The sequence below is a fragment of the Trichoplax adhaerens genome, genomic scaffold (assembly GCF_000150275.1).
Source record: "Trichoplax adhaerens TRIADscaffold_2 genomic scaffold, whole genome shotgun sequence".
NCBI lineage: Eukaryota > Metazoa > Placozoa > Uniplacotomia > Trichoplacea > Trichoplacidae > Trichoplax > Trichoplax adhaerens.
The window spans coordinates 6,124,847-6,145,119 of NW_002060944.1; the positions used below are offsets into that span (position 1 = coordinate 6,124,847).

At 31.7% G+C, this 20,273-nt stretch overlaps 3 protein-coding genes across 3 annotated transcripts; 2 read left to right on the top strand and 1 right to left on the bottom strand.

The window, feature by feature from the left end:
* Positions 1-999: 999 nt before the first annotated feature.
* TRIADDRAFT_21825 (uncharacterized protein) lies at positions 1,000-3,390 on the top strand (the record flags this gene model as incomplete). The annotated part of the gene is made up of 9 exons (XM_002109463.1): positions 1,000-1,137; positions 1,516-1,603; positions 1,946-1,993; positions 2,192-2,247; positions 2,365-2,427; positions 2,511-2,532; positions 2,649-2,774; positions 2,854-2,970; positions 3,239-3,390. Coding segments are annotated over 9 exons (810 nt in total), but the record flags the coding sequence as incomplete, so codon positions are not given.
* Positions 3,391-10,063: 6,673 nt separating this feature from the next.
* On the top strand, positions 10,064-11,786 carry TRIADDRAFT_53602 (uncharacterized protein; the record flags this gene model as incomplete). Its single annotated transcript, XM_002109464.1, has 7 exons — positions 10,064-10,168; positions 10,614-10,654; positions 10,799-10,884; positions 11,101-11,162; positions 11,275-11,309; positions 11,536-11,612; positions 11,704-11,786. The coding sequence occupies 7 exons, from the start codon at positions 10,064-10,066 to the stop codon at positions 11,784-11,786; spliced, it is 489 nt and encodes a 162-aa protein (XP_002109500.1).
* Positions 11,787-12,840: 1,054 nt separating this feature from the next.
* TRIADDRAFT_63671 (expressed hypothetical protein) lies at positions 12,841-14,665 on the bottom strand (the record flags this gene model as incomplete). Its single annotated transcript, XM_002110018.1, has 3 exons — positions 12,841-13,123; positions 13,919-14,088; positions 14,558-14,665. 3 exons carry the CDS (start codon positions 14,663-14,665, stop codon positions 13,075-13,077), a joined length of 327 nt encoding a protein of 108 aa, XP_002110054.1. The 3' UTR covers positions 12,841-13,074.
* Between the last annotated feature and the right edge of the window lie 5,608 nt (positions 14,666-20,273).

A 20,273-nucleotide genomic window follows, 5' to 3' on the forward strand; every position in this document is an offset into this window, starting at 1 on the left:
TACGTCGAAGTTTGATTCCTCGATTGGTTTTTAGATGCTGATTGCTGCAAAAATTGAAACTGAACGGCAGTTATATCCTGTAGACTGTACAGTGTACAGTACTGTATGAGAGCAAGTGTATTATCAGGACTGTACTATACTGTAGCAGTATTATGACCAAGCTGCACTATAGACAACTAGTTAAAACTTACTTTCTATTGTAAGCACTGAGTCACCGACAGCACACTTTACTTACACTACAATACAGTACAGTACTATCAAGCTGACCATGGTATTGTGCAAAATGAGCTGTCGCCCCTTGAGTCTTCTTCGGGAATTTTTATTCTCCATCCATAGCATTCATCAATCGGGTCAGACTATGGCAAATTTCCCTACATAGTTTTACCCCATAATCAAAAGTGGTCATAAAGTTAGAGAGGCAACGATGACAACTTATTTTGCACAGAGTAGTAGCATCGTAGGAGGTAATTGTCTTCCCTTGTCACATAGTGCACACGGAATAGATTGCAATTGTGGAATGTACTGTACACTGTACAGTACAGTAGAGACCCTTATTATTTGTATCCAGTACAGTAGGTAAAACCGCTCAAAATGGATGGAAGTCTGAATGACGAGCAAATTCAGAAGGTTAATTATTAAGTACTCTTGAATTGTAATTCTGATTTATTCCTGATGACAGATATAATGGTCTATTGCATTATTATCAAGTAGTATCTGCTCCTTGATATTCTATCCAAAGTGGAATATGTATGTATACTGTGCTAGTTGATGATATCAACTGTACTGTAGGCGTATCATATTATGCGATAGTCTACTATTTCTTATGGAAAAGCAACATATATGGTATCATGATGGCATCACTTTGCGAGCAGCATGCATTATAAATAAATTTTAAACAATTTTCGATCGTTATATAAATCATGTACAGTGATTCGGGGATTATTTCAGGTCTGTTGATATGTTAAATTCACTTTGTTTTGTTTATGATCTGATCTTTAGTTTAATAAAGATGGATGCTTAATCATCGAAGATTTCTGCAGTGAAGAAGAGGTCCGATCGCTTCAACTAGCATCGCAAGATCTACTTCATCAACTAGATATGTCCACTCATCCGAAAGCAGTTTTTAGTACCACGGTTGTTTAATATTTTTATAAATACGATCACCTATTGTAGCGTTATTTTCAGTCGTATGGTAATTGGGCGTTGATATCTTAATCTATAGATCTAGAAAGACTTTAGAGTAATAAATCAATCTTGTTACTTATACGCGTATACTACTGTACGCGGTACGTACATCTTGGATAGAAAAAATAGTCTATTATCCTAAGCAAGACTTTATTGTTTACAGTTACCGTTAGCTATGACAGCATATTCTAAACGCAAATTGTTTTTTAAATGCAATGTGATGATTCAATTCGGTATATACTCGTATTGTATGTACATTGTACACCTATCTATCAATATTAAATAGCCCTTATTGGATTATGTGACTGATTGGCCAATGATGATGATTAGGATAATATGCGAAGATCGGATGATTATTTCATGACAAGTGGAGATAAGATTAGATACTTCTTTGAAGAAAAGGCCTTCGATGAAAAGGGTGAATTAATACGTATACTGTACAACCAATACCATAATAAGATCTAAATAGTAAAGTTTATTATTGTATTGACTCATCAATGAGCAGAATATGTAAAATATATGATAAGTTAGTTATTCCTAATGGAGCACTATTCCTGTCTTGCATTTTGCTGAAGCCTTTATGCAATATAGCGGTCGTGATTGGTTGTACTTTCTTCTCTAATTTAATCAATAATCCAGTATTAATAGATTATGTAATGTAATTACCAATCATGTGTATAGATCTTGTTTGACAAAATTCATTTTTAAATTTACTTTTAAACGATGTAATAACAAATCTTTTACTGTAACAACGTTGCAGGTAAACTTTTGGTAGATAAATATGAAGCGTTGAACAAGATCGGTCATGGTTAGTCAAATGACATATTAGACTGGATAAATAGAGTAAAGGTTTCCTTAATAAATTTTTGACTATTGGCAACTTTATCTAATGATTGGAGTATTACATTTTACATATAATTCGGTTCCCAAATCAAAATTATTCCAGCTTATCATTTTATGGTATTATTAACTGACAAAGTTTATGTTATTAACTCAATTATGATAGCTTTACATGAATTAAATCCTACCGTTAAATCATTTACTTTCAGTTCCAAGATCCAAGTAAGTGATAATAAATTTAGATAATGTAATAGTTGTGGTATACGTAGAATGCCAATATTTACTGCTTTACTGCTCAACTTATAATATTAAGATTCGCTGTTTCTCCTATTTATACAGAATATTGTTAGGAGTCTTGGCTTCGTAGAACCTAAAATATTGCAGAGTATGTTTATCTTTAAGGTAAGAATACTTGATAGTAAAGAAAGATTGCCTTAACTATATCGATGATAATATTTAATTAATTTGTACATTATAATTACTAGCCGCCGCACATTGGAGGAGAAGGTAAGATAATCTGATCCGAAAAGTTTTACAGCTATCGTTATAATTTAAAACCAGATCTTTCCAGCGTTATCATACTGTATTTATATTTTACGTGCTTTCATTTGTATTACGCGTAGTTGTAGCACATCGAGATGCAACTTTCTTACACTCTACCCCTGTGAAATTAATGGGTTTATGGTTCGCTTTAGAAGACGTAACACTAACTAATGGCTGCTTATGGTTTATTCCTGGATCCCAAACAGGTGAAATATATTATTATGAATACTTTATATCAACTTTCTTGTCTATATATAATATAGACAATACTTGCTATTATTGTAGAGGGTACATCTCGACGAATGATAAAAAATCCTGATCCGAACGGTTCCTCCGTTATATTTACTGGTGGCATAGAAGACTTTGAGGAGAGCAAATTTGTTCCTTTGCCAGTCAAGAAAGGTTTATTTGCTTCGCTGCTATTTATTTTGTTTAATGTAAATTATTCTTACCACCCCATTAGCTAAATTTCGTTATATCTAAAGAGATTTAGCTACATGTATGATAATACAACTCAGTACAACTCTCTTCGGTGCATGAAATTGTTTCATTAATTATACGTATTATACTTATTTAGAGCTTTAAGCTTAATTTAAGAATATTATTAAAATATTTTACGTTTATTGCTTCTAAAATTTAACGCGTGCCTAATTTTTATCCCTTAAATTAGGCTCTGTTGTCTTAATTCATGGTGAAGTTTTACATCGTAGTTTAAAAAATGAATCTCCAAAAGCAAGACCAATCTATACTTTTCATTTATATGAGTCAAGAAATACTACTTGGAGCAAAGAAAATTGGTTAGTATTATTTTGTTTCACTTAAGCTGTTGATACGCTTATCTCATTTATAACTTGCTAATTATATGTCAGTGTAACTTTATAATAGATTCATTGCAATTTGATAATAGGCTTCAACCGACTGCTGAATTACCATTCCCAAGATTGTATTGAATAAATTAAGTTACAATAACTATATTTGTATTATACGCATATGTATTCATTTCTGATAAAGAAATTTTATAGTTTGCATATCTTGCTACATTACGTAATTATCGTATGTCGAGTTGCATATTTTTAAGAAGGAAATATTCTTCTGTAAACAGATGACTATAAATTTAATAGCCTTCCAGTAATAGTTATTATGACATATGATATTAGTTCTCACGACCTGCAGATTTATTTACATTACATATAAATTTAATTGTAAAGTAGATTGATTAGTAACTTCTGGATATACAGATTATAGTTATTATTACGGGTCTGATAGTGGCAAGATGTAAATGAAATAAAATCTGGACGTAAATAGATAAATTTTAAGTAATACTGGAATTCAGTAAGATGCCTGATTTCAGTGAATCGTTTGAATATGGTAATCAAATTCTGAATAATAATAAAGCTGGTTTTCTTAACTGTTGTCTCTGTCCTAAGCGCTGTTAAAATGGTTATTAACTAACCAAACTATTTAAATGATTCGTAATTTAATAGCAGCGACAGCAATAGATCAAAATCTGATGGTAGCAAGGTTTTCTTTCTAACTGGCTAACCAACGTTAAATAAGTCTTCGTTAACGATATACAATGACTATTTTAGTAGTTCCTAATTTTGTGATACTGTACCAAAATTCGAGTATTTCAGAATAATTTATACTAAGCTAACTAGGCCTAACTTTTGTAATTGTAACACTTTAATACCAGCAATAACAAAAAGCGATATCGTATACATTACATACTTGTATAAATTAAAGCAAATACGTCTTTGATTATAAGTTTATTCAGGCTGGTTTGTAACATTTTATCACCGTGGGAGTATCATTGTAAAAATATGTAGAAAATTTTGAAATCCTTACTTATCCAGCTTAATAATAGTCGTAAATTCCACTTTAAGAATAAATGATAGTCAAAGGCGCGGTCTGAATAGATTTTATTCTCTCATGACAATAGTTTGTATTGTAATGTTATATAGATAAAACTATAGATTAGAAGGTGATAAGCCGTGTATATCATGAAGATGATAAATTATGAAATAGATTTTCGAGTTCAAGCGTCGTTGGGAAAGTGTCTGTTCAGCCTAATCTTAGCGTTAAAATTTTCTGATTTAAAATCAATACTGAGATATAGGGTGATGATTATGAGTCAAGGTAGAATGGAAAGCGTCATCAATATTTAGTATCTACTTATTAAAATATTGACATAATAGAATAGCGGACAGCTGTTGATTTCCCATATAAAAAATTTTCTACCTATTCATTCGTTCACCTCTATTGGCCAACCCACTACTCATGCTAAATTTATAGGCTACCTTTTGATCTTGATATTATGAATACAAAGTTAAATGTTACATAACATCAATAATTTCGATCCAATACATCCCTAAAGGGATAGCTTTGATGTTAATCGATATCTAGAAATTTATCTTCCCTTAATTTCAACATTGTAGCCAATTTCTAACGAGATAATTACAGTTAACTTAGCTAATTTAGTGACTTATTCGATGGTGATCATTCAATATAGTGAACATTATAAGAAAATATTATCATTGTTTACACGTTAGATTGTGTAGACGGTAAAAAATTTTTAGAGGGCCGTTGCTAGCGTTGTTATTTCATTTAAAATGGAAGCGTTAACTGTATTATAAATTCTATCATGACGTCGTAACCAATGAAAATAATTAACAAAGCCAGCTGATTACGGCCTATGAAAAGGACTGCAAGAATGTTTTACAATCTTATCGAAATGATGATAATCATGCTTTTGTTGTTGATATTCTTTCTTTATGTCGACAGATATTGTTGAATGTTAAATAACCAGTATTTATTGATGATGATTCAAATTGAACAGTAGGGCGATACAGTTAAATGTCAGTGCGATTAAATTTAAATACGAGAAATCGTTATATCATCATCAAAGTTTTTCTATCGCTTGATCTAAGTTCAACGAATTGCATTAAAGGATGAGAATGCAGCGTAATCAAATGATAACTGTGCTTGGTGGATTATTATTGCTATCGATTGCCATCATTACGTTGACCATTTTCTGTTTCTCTACAAAGAACAAGTAAGTTTTGAAGTGATAGTTTTAAAGGTTAAAATTGTATTTAATAGTCCGATATTATGAAATCCAACTAGTTCTATCGATTATTTGATAAATGTACCTGATAGCATGAACAACAGGCTATATTGAGCATGAATCAATTGATATACTTGCTACATTTATATCTTCGATTTATTTTGGTATTATAATGAGTCAAGTAGCCAATGTGCACTATTTTAATCTTTGATAGCTTAGGTGTTGAAATTTAATTTAAAATATTAACATTGATATCACGATGATGTATTAGTTTATCTACTATTCAAAAATTTGGGGAAAGGCCGCAAAGTATTCACATTCATTAGTTGTAATTATGAATTAAAGATAGCTTTTTGTTGGTAATAATTTGAAACTAATCCACAGTGAAGTTCATGCTACAGCTAATTTACTATGATATTAAGGAAGAATCTTTATGATAGACAATTAATAGAATAACCACAGTCCAAAATCAATTTGTCATCAGTTTAGATATTCGTCATAGTGACTTATTATGTGTTTGTTGCATGGGATTAACTTCGATTATCTTTCGATACAATTAATCAAGTCTGAAACATTTTTAACTTTCAAGATAGTTGAAACTAAAATTAAATACTTTACAATCTGGATTCCCAGTCACTACAGTTCTTCTATCAATTGTCCTGATCGTATTCATGTATTGCCGATATTTGATTAGTCTGTCATGGGCCGATGGTTGATGTTGACAATTCATTAAAATTTATATAACGGATAAGTTGAATTATGTGTACAAACAATTTATTTGAATTACTAATTCAGTCCTAGTTCAAATAATGCTATTCTACGCGCACACTAGAAAGTTAACTCCACATACTTATTTCAGGCTTAAAATAAATCAAAAACCGAAGCAAGATATTTCTATCTATGGTGATAGTATCGCTTTTCAGTCTCAAGCGTGTAAAAAACTACAAACTTTCCTCTTTTTTATCGGTTATCCACGCAGTGGTCATTCCCTTATTGGTAGTATTATAGATGCTCATCCCCATGCTATTGTAGCGCATGAATATGATGTTATTGGTAAATGGCCGCAATTAAAGTCATCTAAGAATGATCAACATCAGCAATTACTATATCAGTTGTACAACAATTCTAGATATCATGCTGTAAGTGGTAAGCGCGCTCCAACTCTATCAAGTTCAAATATTTATTCCTACCATATCCCTAATGAATGGCAAGGGAGATATCAAGGAGACATCAAGGTAAGATAGCTTTTTCTTTATTTTTTATATAATATATTAGCTAGCAGTAGAGCTGAATAACGCAAATAGATTATAGAGGATTAAAATATTATTTTTTGCATAACTTTTCCACTGAAACTTTCTTTACTTTAATCCGATCGTTATGAGATAACCGCCAAGTATACGATCTGATCGCTCCATTAGCATACTAATCAATCAGATTCAAATTTGAACACAAATTTAATAATAGAATTATTAGGCATTTGTGTTTTATTACGTAAGTTCAATAGTTTAATTAATTATCGTAGCTGAAGGATCATCGAATGCCGTTTATTAAAGTAGACTTAATCCAATCTAACTGTTCGATGACTAAGAGAAATAAAACTATATCCTTTGTTACTTCCATCTAAAATAGTATCACTTTGTTTTTATGGCTTCTAAAACGATGCGATCATTTCAAAAAGTTGATAGCTAGTAGTTAAGTACCCTTGAAATTGAATTGATGGCGATAACAGTCAACTGGATATTATATGTCTACTTAAAACAAAAGAAAATGACAATTAATGTAGTCACCGTGGATTGCCGTCGGCAATGTCAATGCTAGTTGACTAAATTGAATTGTCTTTGGTCAATCTACGGGGCGATTAGCTTAGCCAACTTTGTAATTAATAAAACAATAAAATCGCCTTGGTTGTCCTATTGTATTTTGACAATTTCAATACATCAATAGAGATGAGGGGGGGAAAATTTCGAGACATTAAACTTGTTGTTGGCGTGAGATTAACAGATTGTGACATTATGGCTGCGCCATTCCAAAAGATATAGTGGTAGTTTCATAGCGATAGTAAAGTAATGAAATAGACTAAACATTTTTCTTTTCTCTTCTGTATTTATCCTAGGTAATTGGTGATAAGCAAGGTGGTAAAACTACTCGGCATTTTCGTCTCGATGAACAAAAATCGACAGCTGTTGTTGATTATCTCAAGTTAAAACTCCGTATTGATGTTAAATTTATCCACGTTGTACGCAATCCTTACGATGTTATCTCTACCGCTTATATCAGGCGCTATGGTAAAAGGCAGACGGATCCGACTAAACAACAGGTTAAAGATGCAACAGTAAAATAATGTCGACAATATCATATGTAGTAATACGGAGTGAAAGAATTTCATCCTATAATTAAACTGAGTTGAAAACCTTTTAATTTATGATTGTATGTAATTCTGAGTTTCATTTTAAGAAATGTGATATCATGGTTGTATCAGTTATTTAGAATTTTACGAAGAAATCTATCGTTTATTGCAATAGTTATGAAGATAATATCAATATTGCAGTATTATTTTATTTGAGATGGAAAATTTTAAGTATATATACAATATAGTGTTTTAATTACCTTTAAAAGAAAGAATGCCTAGCATGATATTGCTCTATCTTGTCGCTGTAACTTTGATTAATATTGTATAGTAATGTTGTGTTATTTCCACTTGCAATAGGAATATATTTCCAATGTTGATATGAAGAAACTACGTCGGATAATTAATCATTTCTTTGCCGATGCTAAAATAAATTGGCATCTTAAAGACCGCCTTAATGATACTGTCTTGGATATTTATACCTCTGATGTTATTGCTAATCCTAAGAAACAAGTTATGAAAATATGCCTATTCTTGCAATTAGAATGTTCTCAACAGTATATAAGTCATACTACCGGCATTATCCATGCATTTCAATCTAAAACAAGGAATTATATTTATTGGCCTCCTAATCTAATCAAGATGGTAGCCAAACGATTGATACAATATCCGTTTTTGTCACAATTTACTTTTAAAAATTGACCTTTAACAAGGATGTATATTAATTATATATTGCCCTAAATGAAGACCCAGTACGAAATGATAGAAATCTATTCCTTTTCCTGAATAGAGAGGTTATACATTTATCGAATTCAAATGTTAATATATGAACCTTCAAATACTGTATATACCTATATATACTCGAAAGTTAAAGAAATGGATATAGTAATAGAGTCTTTATAAGCTGATAGTCATGCAAAAAATAAAGTAACAACATAACACATTTAAATATTACTTACGCTGAATATTAATTGATGGTAATCTTTATAAATATTAGCTTTTCAGTCGATTAAATGAATTTATGATAGCAGTGGTTGTCATTTAGTAATATTTGCTGCCGTATACATTTACGAAACGATAGTCAATTGGATCTAAGCCATATATGCAGTACCTACATATAAAGTATACCGTCTATAAATATACACAAGTATCTGACTGTCTGTCTACATATTCGCTTGTCTAACTTATCTGCATATTCATGATCTATACGTATATATCCATAAATCTAATATTTGTAATTTATATCTAAATTATCATGATTAACAACTTGTTAATTTTCTTATCAATCATTACGACTAGACGATCTACGTCCATCTTTCCATTATAAAACATCAATGTTATCAACATTAGATATTGAATTCTACAATCTAATTTGATTCCGCCGATCGCGATCATCACAATAAATTTTGCGAATATAACAATATGACATGCTTTCTGTATAGATGATTTATTAGCACAGTATCCTGTACTTTCAAAAATATTTTATGGTTAGATTATCCTTACTCGTTAAGTATGCTTGCTAACGTCGGCATAACCCTACTTGCCTACAGTCCATAGGAATATGCATATGCCTATACAATTGAAAGTAACCAATTTTATAAACACCTAACAATATTTACAGTTAATATATCTCCAAGATAAAATGATTATAATCAACGCTATTATTATTAATATAGTTGTAGATCTACATTATTAAGGCTACACATTAGTATAGCATAACGCTATATAGAAAAAAGTCTGCATGATTATAATATTATCATTTGCCATAGATCTTTTGATATAAAACACTCGATACATCGAGTGACTGGAGACCCTACTTACTCTAATGTAGTGAAAAGTAGAAATCCTTGGTGAAGTTGATACAAGTTTGTCCGTCGTAAAAGGACGGACGATGGACAAAGAGGGAAAAAGGAACGGAAGGGACGAGCGATGGACAAAATTTATGGGGAAGTCTGGGCTCGGCCTGTGCTACAATACTACTATACAGTGTACAGTACTACAGTACAGTACAGTACAGTACAGCATTGTACTGTCACCTGTACCATAGTTTCATGCCTCTATGAGATTCAGGAAGGAACGGTAACATGGCGACTGAAGGAATTAGCTCATTGGAACTTGCTGCATTAGAAAGGAAAGGAAGATTAAAAGCTTTAGCAAAAGAAAAAGGCGATAGTCATGGCAATAGTAAGGTAAAAATTGTAAGTGATAGCTTTGATTACAAATTGCATGACATTGGATAGAATAAAATGATGTAGGACCAGTTCTTACAATGGAATACGACTGTGCTCCATTCGTGGCTATAATAAAATACAACAAGCTTACTTCTCGCCAGTGGAAAATTTCATCTTTATTATTCGTAGGAGCTTAGTTGATCTGGTTATTTAACTTTATAAGAGATAAAAATTAAGTTTTAAAACAAGCACTAGTAAAATAATCCGGTTAGAATAACCTACAGTATGTTGTAGTCACCACTGGAAAGGAAATCCATAACAACGTCGATGTTCAATCGCGTTGTCATGTGCTGTGATGAAACTTATTTTTTGTATATGTCATACTTGTTATAGCTGTTGATATATTTGTAATGTAGAATCACTGAGTCATCATTCATGATATGTTGATATTAATATTAATCAGGATCGCGGTGAAAAAAGGCAGCTAGAAAACACAAGTTCCAAGTAAGACTATCTGATTGAATAAATGAAATTAATCATCAATGACATTTCAAAAGAGTTGTATGCTGTCGATTGAGATAACTAACGTGAAATGTCCAATTTGGGCTATACATCTTGTTGTAACACATTTCTACCGTTCATTATTAGTATGCCGAGAGTCAAGTTTAGGAATTATCTACCCCAAGATGACAGTTTAAAGGATCAAAAAATGGAAAAGCCGTCAGCACCAACAGGTATTTTGAAAGATAATTTCTTAGTAGCCAATGCTCGTCAATGAAACGATATTGTACAGTAGATGTAGGCATTGCATCATTGTCTTGTAGAGTGATAATTAACCGATACTGTTATGGGAATTAAACACTGCTGAACGTTTAGAAAGTACACTTATACATGGACGTGATTTCTATCTTATAAATGTTTGTCTAATGTAATCTTATTCAATATCATAGCTCAGGAAGACGTTGAAGAGATTCTAAGTTCGACTAACGCGAACACTAAATATGAAGGAGTGGTAATGATAACAATCCCACTTTTCATATGAGACCCAATTTATATGGTTATAGGTATCCTCGAATCCTTATGCAATGATTTTTTATTCGCTTTTCATTCGATTTCTACCATAGGATTTGGTTAATCTAGCCCCGAGAAAGCCTGACTGGTTAGATTCAATGACCGTATCTTCATTTTGTCATACTATATTACAAATGGATACTGCAATCATTTAATATGATAGGGAAACAGCTAAAAATTTATCAAAATATCTACTAGATTTAATTTATTATAGCACTTTCCAGTCGCTTACAATTACTATCCTTCTGTTCTTTGCAATACTAATACCAAGGATTTATTTAAAAGAAAATTTATAATTTTCATTTCAATTTTAGGGATTTAAAACGCACAATAGAAGATAAAATGCAAAAATTGGAACGGAAAACACAAAGGAGTATCGTTGATATTATTAGTAAGTTAAATATTATTTACTGTAAACGAGAAAAGAATTCTTATTATCATTAGTTTTGGAAGACCCATTAATTTTATGCTTCATTTTGCAGGAGAGAGACTCCGAGAAGGCAACCTAGCGACTGCAGTAGAAACGGTTACTAATAATGCAGGTTATGAAGGCGACTCTGATTAATTTTTCGCTAATGTAAATCTCCCTTAAGATGTACATTTTTACTGTTCCGGTTTCTACTGCTATAAAAGTTATTGCTTAACAAGAATTAAACACTGTAATGTAGAATAATTCGAGATTGTATTTAAATGTATTTAATTAGCTTATGATATTTGTTTTTTACTTTTACTACTGGAAAAATTTTCATCTAGTAAAACCCTGTATAGATTCTAATGGCAAGTAAAAACATGTTACACTAACGTAAATACCATATACTATACATGCATATGTACCAATAACGTTACAGTACATAACAAAGAATTGTTAAATTTAGTTAAATGTTCTTGTATCTTCGTACTGCTATGTTTTTTACTTGCTTTATTCGTCACTACGAATGTCATTACGCGACCTAGTCCAGGGTACATTACTTGCTAACAGTTGATTGTCTTTTTCCGTACACACTACTGGTATTTACAATCACGGAATTTTAATAAAAAGGTTGCGAACTACAAGAAATGGTCTATTCCTATAGTTCTCGCTTTCAGAATGATAATGACTTTTCTCAATAGCCACGTACTGTTCATCATTGTACATATACATGCTTTGGTCGCTGCTTGGCGATAATGCAGCTTAATGCTGTATAGATGCGAAAATAGTAGTTGTGCAAGGGTAGCTAATACTAGTTAATATCGATGACATCACTTACATTAATGTCCGAATATATCGCATAATTGAATTGACTACTGTAGATGGTATAAAATAAAAATAATAGTAATTATTCCATGCAGTAATTTGAAACAGTAGCCCGAAAATAGATTAAAATACTGCCGCAAGCGTCTAACATAAAATAGATAGTATACTCCTAAATATGATACATCGTACCACTATGAGGTAAATATACAAAAGTATCACAGAGAAAAAGTTACGGTCTCTGGTAACCATTAGGGATAGCATTACAGTACTTACACTAAGGATATGATATCGTTGTAACTTTATAAAGATCTCAATATTATCTTGGAGTATTTTTACCATTTGCTTGAAAAGTTAAAGTTTCTTGAATTTTAAAATTTTATTATTTCTGAAACTGTTTCTGCCACAATACTTCGAGCAACGTGCAGAGTACATGAGGTAATTCTTTATTGAAAACATGTAGATATCACTTAAAAATAAAATTAATGCATCTTCTGTTTTATGAATTACGTGAATAGAACCAGACTTATTTAATTTCTGGATTTTATCATAAGTTCAACTTTGCATAATACAACTGATAGCTCGTAAATGGTAGTTCTATTCCAGTAAATTGTGCTTCTAGTTAACAGCTAAGCTCATGCGGATTGAGTATGTGAAACAAGGTCTTGATCCTAAATAGAAAAAAATAGGAAATGTAATTATTATATTAATAATCATATCGTCAATTTCTTTTTTGCTACAATAATCATTTATATGTATGTTAGCCATTTCGTTAAACTCTGCTATTATGTAATATTGTTCATTATTGTAATTTTAAAAAATTTAGATTATTACAGCAGTTAATTTAGAGAAATAGGAATGGTTATAAGCAATTTAACAGAAACTGACTATGATCGTTACCATGATGATATGAATATTAGGTGTGCGAAAGAATTAAGAGGGATCAGTAGGCTTTCGTTAGCAAAATAATGAAGTGATGTGATATTTATAAAGAATAGCCCACTTGTTAACAGCTAGCTATAGTGAATTTTATGTCATTAAAGGATAACTTACTATAGATATATGAATACCAACAATTATCTGAATAGTAATAACAAATACTATCGTAATTGATGTAAAGGTATATATACAGTATAAGTGTAATATCTTAATCGTATTATAAAACGGATATATTGAGATTGTAGATGCTAACTGTAATAGACTATTACATTTTATGTTGATTGTTCTATGTAACTTAAAATCTAGAAATCTAATTAAACATACACATGAAAGATAATGTTAGATAGATTACCTACAGTTAATGGGTAACTTTTATAGCAATTGATCCACTATAAAAATTGCGTATTATCAGAATAGTTTGATATGTACAAATACACTAATTAAGTGATGTATCGCGTGATTTCGTCATGATACAGCAGCAAAATGATGTTGCAATTAATAAAAGTGATTGCATTAATGATTTATACCTGTGCAGTGTAACTCCCAATTCCGCTTGCGTAAGATCAGTAATGTTTTTAGAATGGACTTTGTTTTCCTGGACGCCTAAACCGTTTGTGCTGGTAAGATGATACAGGGTGTAGGGCTTGTCGGACAATCCGTGAATTATTGGGGAATCAGTTATCACATTCATAATCAACTGTGGCAAAAATAATAAGCATCGTGCTAAGATTTAAGATTATGAATAAAATGAATTAATTACTCTCTTATATTTCTACATGTGCGAGCACAGCATAATTCGATGTGTATCGTATCTACTGATAATATGATTTATAACAGTATATGGTATCTGTTCGTTCTAACATCCTGATTAAAATTTCATTTGTAAAAGTAGCTAAAGTATCGTCTAATATTAACATGTTTTATGTCATAAATAAGCATGACCATTATTTCAGAACTAAATGCAAATGCAATAATACATGTGTAAGAAAAATTCTCGAATAAAAATTCACAACTTTGTTTTATTAATTTGTATTAAAATATCTATATGGGCTAACATAGTTGACGATGTTAATATCGTAGCTTAACGTTATCAACTGGTATGATAAATTACGAGATTAAAGATACGCAATTTCAGCTATCGCTACGGTAAATAAGAAGTTACCTACCCGGTTACTATCTGGAAGATTCTTGGCAATTAATTGATAAAGATTTTTTCGAAATTCTTGAGTGACCACTGATGATGGTAAGTTAGTTTCAAGGTTAAGGTAAGCCATGTCTTTAGTTTTAGCACGAACCTGATGAGAAATAGCTTGACAACTTTGTTAATATGCTAAACTCTAATTTTTCTATTATCCCTGTTTTATATTACATCTGAGCATGCAGCAACTAATGTTAACGTTAGTTTTTATTTATTTAGTTTTAATTACTTGAGACACGTGATAGATGTGGACAAGTAGTTACTATGACTCAATTATTAAGTTAAAAAATGATACCATAATATTATGTCACTCTAATAATCTAATGATACTTTATTATTATTTTTAATCGGAGTAGATGATGGACATAAATGGATAATAATAATAGCAATAATGTAAACATTGGATCTATTCATGGTACGAATTCTAGGCGCAATAACACAATAATGGTATAATACTTTGTTAATCGACTAATGATCTGCAGCATTGTTAGTTTTTTCATGATGCAAATATAGTATTACCATCTATTCAAGGAAATTAATAAGCTGATGTCACAAACCAGCTTCGTGACAAAGATAACGTAAAACAAATTTTGAAATTGCTATAGTCTCCGGGATTCAGTATCCCTTAACCATCTCACAAGAATTTAGACGCCTTTTCTTCTTTGTTAAACAACTATAGAACTCTTCTTTTATTGACTATCTGTCGAGCTCAAATACCCTTCGGCAGCTGCTATCATGTATGAGTCATAATTGTTCAAGAAATTTAGTTCGTGTTGGATAGCTAAATTAATGCAGAAATTATTCATAATCTTAGACATGTACTGAACGATTCTAGATAATTAGGTTACAGTATATCCATGCACAGAATTATTTATAGTACCATCTGTAATTGGATATCTTCAGGATATTCATCACAAGCGTTACAAGACATAGCACTATAATCAATTAACATTAGTTACCGTGTAAGAACTCTTACTACAGTACAGCATAATTTACTATAACAAAATAATAACTACCTTAGTTTTTACTGTACTGTAAGTCATTATTAGTTATCTCCATAGATAAATATTAACCACTAAATTTAGTCATTTACTTTTCACGGTAGTTCCTACCGTGACTGCTGAAAAATGCGATAAAAGCACTAAATGTTAAATGACAAATATTATTGTACCTATAACATTTCAATTTTATAATTTCGTGCCCTCATGAAAGCGATTTAATTCTTCAATGCTCCATCAAAATGATCGATTTCGCTCATATAATTAATATTTTCATATTTGAAATATGATAAACTATCGATCGACATTTGCGTTACTTTACTATTTCATTCAGATGAATGTAGTAGCTTTGTAAGCTTTATTAGCTAAAAATTCATTTGTATACTCTCACTTTATAGAGCTATAAGGTTTGGATATTTCTAATGGAAAGCCTCCAAATTGTAGCACTAGCCAATATAAATTTATATCTTCAATATGGGTACTATTAAAACTTTCATGCATTGCACTAATTGACCTTATTTAAAGATTACAATTTCGTATCTGAATAGTTATATTATACAGTGTTTATCTAAAATTTTGCCATTTTCTTTATGCTATAGTTTGTAAGCGCTTACATTAAGATTTGGTTTAAGGACGTAGTACTGAACAATTTCTGTACTAATAGTATGTCCTGTATTATCCGAAGCATAGGGGTATGAATTTCGATGATAAAATCCTTTAACAGTTCCGTACGATTATCATCATCTTCTGCCCATGGAAACAATGAATTAGTTGCTAGACGAATAAGCCAATACTAGGATAATGATTTATGTAATTTAATGACACAAGGTGTTTTCTATCATTTCTTATAGATTGGCGTTATTCGATTAGTTCAATCATTAATACCATGAATTCAAATCATATAAAACTTTTCAAGACCCACAATATTTTAAGAATTACACGATGTTAAGAGATATGGTTTTTATTAGTTATGAAGAATTGTAGTAAAGTTTATGATTAAGGTGGAAGCAGGTCAGTAATCTTTCTTTAAAATTACTGCTGGTATCCGATAAATAAAACAGGGTGCACTAACACTCTAATTTTTCAGGTGAAGGGTGTTTCTCGTTACTCCTATTAACGGATACAGTATTTTTACATTGCTAGTAAACGAATTCCTTCTTCAATTTCAAGCAATTGCCATATAAAGTCGCCTTAAGCAAATGTTGAACCACCATAGCCTATGTCCTGTTCAGCTACATCCAAAAATTGAATGTACATTCTAAAACGAAAAAATAATTTCATCCAATGTAGCTAAAATTAGTTGGAATCACTTGATATCAAGAATACGATTCTAAAATGTAGAAAATCTAAAACAGTTTGGCAATACTACGATTTTCTATTACTACGTTACCTCTTTGATGAAATTTTAAGGTGGCCTTCAATCACATCTGTTAAGGCTTTGCTGTGGAGTTTATTTTCTGCTTCGCCTAGCTGTCCAATTGATATCACTTTCACAAATGCTGCAGGATCATCAGTACCACCGAATATGAGATTAGCGCCACCTTTTGCCGATACCATGACGTACTAGTATACGTATAACGTGAAAAGCTCTTATTTAATAAACATCATAGTACATTGGTGAAGATTTTATTGATTGTTAACACCTAACCATAGTATAAAAATGTTGTAATCTCTTAATATGCTACAATGCATTGATAGGGATGACGTACAAAATGTTTTTAATCTGTGGATAAAAAAGACTTCAATTGGCTCAACTACAAAAAAAGTTAGATGTGAGGCGTTATATATGCCCTTCATTTAGAGTTGATCTAATATGTAATAGCGTAAATGCCTCAGGTTGTGACTACAATTTAGAATATAATGTAACATAGGTAACCCATACGCGTCTACTAATTTAATCTATTTATATATACAGTAAGAAGGCACTCTTTGATGGTGGAAACAGGTAAAAAAAACGAGCTCGCTTCATGACTGATGCTTTCTCCAATTGTAAGGTGCAGATTAGTTTGATAATTTGTAGTAACTAAGTGAAAGGATTGAATAGTGAAGTTCTATACGCGTATAATAATAGTAAAGGAAAAACGGGAAGGATAAGAGCTAACTGGAGATAATGTAGAACAATCAGAGAGTAGGCTACTGATTGATAGCTGCGAGTAGGCAGTAGCCCAAATAAAAGCTTTTCAAATAGAGAATCTTGGATGATTCTGAAAGTGCACTATTTAACAGTAGTGAAGTAACTGCTTTTCCTTCCAAAGATACTAGCGAACCGTAATATTTGCTATCGCATGCACTAAGAAGATGAAGGATGCTAGACCGTAGGGTATAATAGGTCAGCAACGTCATGAATGTCCAATAAAATTCTTGAAAAGAAGAAGTTACCTTCTATCATTTAACTGCAAACAACAGCTACTGTTGGGCACTGTAACTTGATGTTGAAAGGGACTATTCCAGTAACTAAATACGTCTATAAGAGTCAATTACTATTGTTTTTCAGGAAGAAATTGGCAGAAAAGAACTACTCTACTACGAGTACAGTATATATATCTTTTGCCAAGGTGTGTGACTACATGATTCAACAGTATTCTTACACTTTCAGGCTTTTGCAACGTGGCTGCAAGGGTACTGGATAGATCTTTAAGAAGCTTTGATGAGATCTGATCTTCAGGTACGTTGGTCTCAATTGCTACGATAGGCATTTTCGATTGATGAGGATAGAAAGGGAATCAGGTAAAGCGAAATTTTGCTTTTTCGATGAAGGTTTTTAGCGTTTCCAGCTACTGACTATAGTGCAAATCTGCAATCGCTTTCATACAGTTCTATAGGCGCTTGTAAGCTCCACCCTGGTTCTGTATGGAATACTGAGCGTTTCAACTTGGATATTTTTCTGTCTTGCTGTTGCTAATTAAACTGCTATTGCAGGTCATATTTGGGTAGGCAAGGTTAACTAGAAAATGCAATCGTCATCTCTCTCGTCGAGTGGTATGGCGAGAGAGACCCAAACATGGCTTTGAATACTAGAGTACAGTAGGCAAGAGCAGTAGTGTAACAAATTCAAAACGACAGCATAAAACCCCGATTCATTAATACTTTACGTCATGGACCTTGTTGACAATAATAATCATAATAGAAGTATCTAAAAGGTCCATGATATGATGGATTTTCTGTTGACTTAGCTCTTTTAATAGCAGATGAAGAGGATTAACCTCGTTAAAGAACTCTATCACACCAATTCTATCAAGTACTGTACAGTATTTAGTGATCAAATTACTCATAGCAAATGGAATTAGTTCACACTTTCCAGTACCGGATAAACGCGTACTGTACAAACCTCGTCTTTTTCCTCATGATTGGACTTATGCAGCTAGTTATGCTCTTCATAGTTCAGCATCTACAGACTTTAGTCTATCGTCATAGATTTTAATCATTTCTATAGCCAATCTTACGTATCTCTCACAAACTGAAGAGCTCAAGCACTCAATGAATTATTATACCCGTGCATTAGTGTTCCGAGTAAAGAAAATTTGAAAATTGACCCTATTTCCATGTTGACATTGAAAGACGATCTTAGCCACTATCTCGTCCCCAATACGTATATATCGATTTAACATAGGTGTATTTCAAGTTAAACTTCGAATGAATGAATTGGCCGATTACTTTATAAGTCTATGAGCTATGGGTTACTGAAGCAATTCAATATGAAGAGGCCATTAAATTTGCCTTGGTGATTTATAGCTGTATAATTCAAATTTTAAATAAGTAGAGATACTGTATTGAAGACTAGTAAAGACTCGTATATCCACCAGAAAAAGCACATGTTATAGTGACTGCCTAATGTCTTTATTCACTAAAGAACTGTCTACTAACGTAGGATACATATTAGCATTTTTCATTAGTTAAAAGATATAAAAGTAACATCTCAAAACTACTGCTTGTTAGTGGTATAATAGCATGTTGGATAGCTGAAATAATTTCTGTACAATTTGCATAAGGTCACTAAATGATAAGAGATATCAAGAACAGATGAACGAATAAAATGTGTCCATTTCTTCAGCAAATCTATATGGCCCACTATACGTCTTTACCGACCTTCTTCTAAGATTGAATATTTAACAACATATATAGCCAATAATGATGAAATAAAACTAATGCAACTATTAACGCCTACTGTAACGTAAGCGTGATAATAATTATATACGACGTATAATCACGAGCATGATATTCACAGGGTGCGGCTAATTTAGCTTGCTAGATAGAAATATGAATAGGTTATTTACTGTTGGGTTTATCATTAGTCAGTAGTAATAGTCGTGGGTAAATAAACAAAATCGAGATTGATTTCAGGTTTTTATTGCCTATATCATATGATTTTCAGTTTACATTCTTATATGCAATATGAAGCAGAAACATAGTGAGTTCTCAGTCGGGCAATGGCCAGTGTAGAGGGCTGTTAAGTCGAAGACAAAGACTATGCATACTTTTAATTCTTGAATAATTAATGCTATCCTATGATGAGCTAGATTAAATTAATAGCTCTATTACCGCCTACTAATATGTTGTTTTCAGTTAGGAATCCATCAGTTAACATTATTATTGTTGTGGATAAATCCTGTGCCCTATCTTAAGACAATGCATCTCAATGACTAATTGAATACATATTTTATTCAATAGCTACCACATTGAATAAAT